Source organism: Echinops telfairi, unplaced genomic scaffold (genome assembly GCF_000313985.2).
Source record: "Echinops telfairi isolate 266 unplaced genomic scaffold, ASM31398v2 ScPeMD7_7;HRSCAF=31, whole genome shotgun sequence".
Classification (NCBI taxonomy): Eukaryota; Metazoa; Chordata; class Mammalia; order Afrosoricida; family Tenrecidae; genus Echinops; species Echinops telfairi.
Genome location: NW_022103904.1, coordinates 24,552,533 through 24,554,312, shown reverse-complemented (window position 1 = coordinate 24,554,312; position 1,780 = coordinate 24,552,533). Strand labels below are relative to the sequence as shown.

At 41.1% G+C, this 1,780-nt stretch overlaps 1 protein-coding gene across 1 annotated transcript in view; it reads right to left on the bottom strand.

Annotated features, from left to right (window-relative positions):
- LOC101644268 (BTB/POZ domain-containing protein 1) overlaps positions 1 to 1,780 on the bottom strand; it is a 63,099-nt gene that overhangs the window by 5,996 nt on the left and 55,323 nt on the right. The window contains exon 5 of the mRNA XM_030884469.2: positions 1,179 to 1,266. Within this exon, the coding sequence (XP_030740329.1) occupies positions 1,179 to 1,266 (88 nt within the window). The remainder of the gene's footprint in view (positions 1 to 1,178; positions 1,267 to 1,780) is intronic.

Here is a 1,780-nt window from a genome sequence, read left to right as displayed (position 1 = left end):
GACAACAGAAAAGTGGGTGAAGGAAGATAGTGGTCAGTGTAAGACATGAAAAATAATAATTTATAAATTATCAAGGGCTCATACGGGAGGGAGGGGAAAAAAAATGAGGACTTGATACCAAGGGCTCAAGTAGAAAGAAAATGTTTTGAGAATGATGATGGCAGCAAATGTACAAATGTGCTTGACACAATCGATAGATGTATGGATTGAGATAAGAGCTATATGAGCCCCAATAAAATGATTAAAATGAAAGAAAGAACTGAGGACACAGAGAGGCTACGAGGCTACCAAAGAAAAGAGGAGGAGCTGTATCCTTTCTTTATATTCTTTAGCTATTTTTCATTAACTACTTTGCCTAAGTTTTTTTTTTGTTTGTATAATGATTACAATTTACAATAAAAACAAGGGCATAACATAAATAAATAAAGTGTTAAAGAGCAGAGCTATCACATTTGGGGACAAAGGTGTGCCTGGCCCAAGCCACATGGTATTTCCGATAGCCTAATCTGCATGTGATAGTTGAGGGGGGCTCCAGAAGGACTGATGCACTTGAATTAGGGTGGTGGCAAAGAATACTGGAGTTCCACAGACTGCCGGACGAACACACAGATCTGTTCAGGAAAAAATACAGCCAGAATGCTCCTTATAAGTGGTGATGGTGAGACTTCATTTCACATCCTTTGGACATGTCAGCAGGAGAGAAGGCGTCACGCTGGGCATGGTAGAGGGTCAGTGACAGAGAGGAAGATCTAGTGGCTGCAACAATGAGCTGAGGCATAACAACTGTGAGCATGGGGGAGGGCAGGCAGTGTTTTGCTGTTGTCCAAGGTCGTTATGAGTCAGGGCTGGCTCAATGACACCTAATGACAACAACGACATTTCTCAAGAAGGTCTCTGGTATTTTTCAAGATTAAGGACCATTCTAGGTTACTTAAAAAGCTCACTGCCATCGAGTTGATGCCAAGGTCGTAGCAAGCCTAGAGGACAGGGGAGAAGAGCCCTGTGAGTTCACAGCATCACCAGGGCTCCGGCGAAGGACCCGACTTCTCTGAAACTGATGTGGAGATGAACGCTCAATTAGAACGGTTCCTTTGCAAATTATATTGAGATACAGATTTTGTTGTAAAATTACATGTTGATGACATTTCAAGATGATATAAAGTGAAGAAAAAGTGTACCTGTATGTTCACTTGATAATCCGTGGGACCATGAATCGATCCATATAAACCAAATCCAACTATAGAAATTCTTCTATTAACTGTGAACCTGAGAAAAGGAATAGAAAATGTTGTCATCAAGCCAGTAAGCATTCACATTCTGAAAGATTAATTTTTTTAAAGTGTTACTGGAACAACTAATTTTGCCTTTAAAATGAAAAATGTCACAAATTAGGTGTCTTTGGGAACGTCAGCCTGCTTGCTGATAAGAACTTTCTTGTGAGGTAAACTTTTAGAACTTCTCTTCCGTAGTCTACAGTTTTGAGGGTCCAAGGAACTTATTTGGTCTAAACAGACACCTCTTACAATATTAGTGATGACCAAACACAAAGGAGCTTCAAAAAATGCGTGGCAAAATGGAAGAGAAAGATAACAGAGCATTTCCATGAACTTTTGGAAGCCGCCTCATGTGTTTGCTTGTCTCCTCCTTGCACTCAGACGGCTCAACCACTAGGCCTGAAGATCAGCACCCCAAACTATGGCAATTCGCTCGTTCAGTCAACCCTTCCTGAGGGGCTAGCGCACTTAGGTAGTAGGCTTAGCACTAAGGAAATAATGGTCAA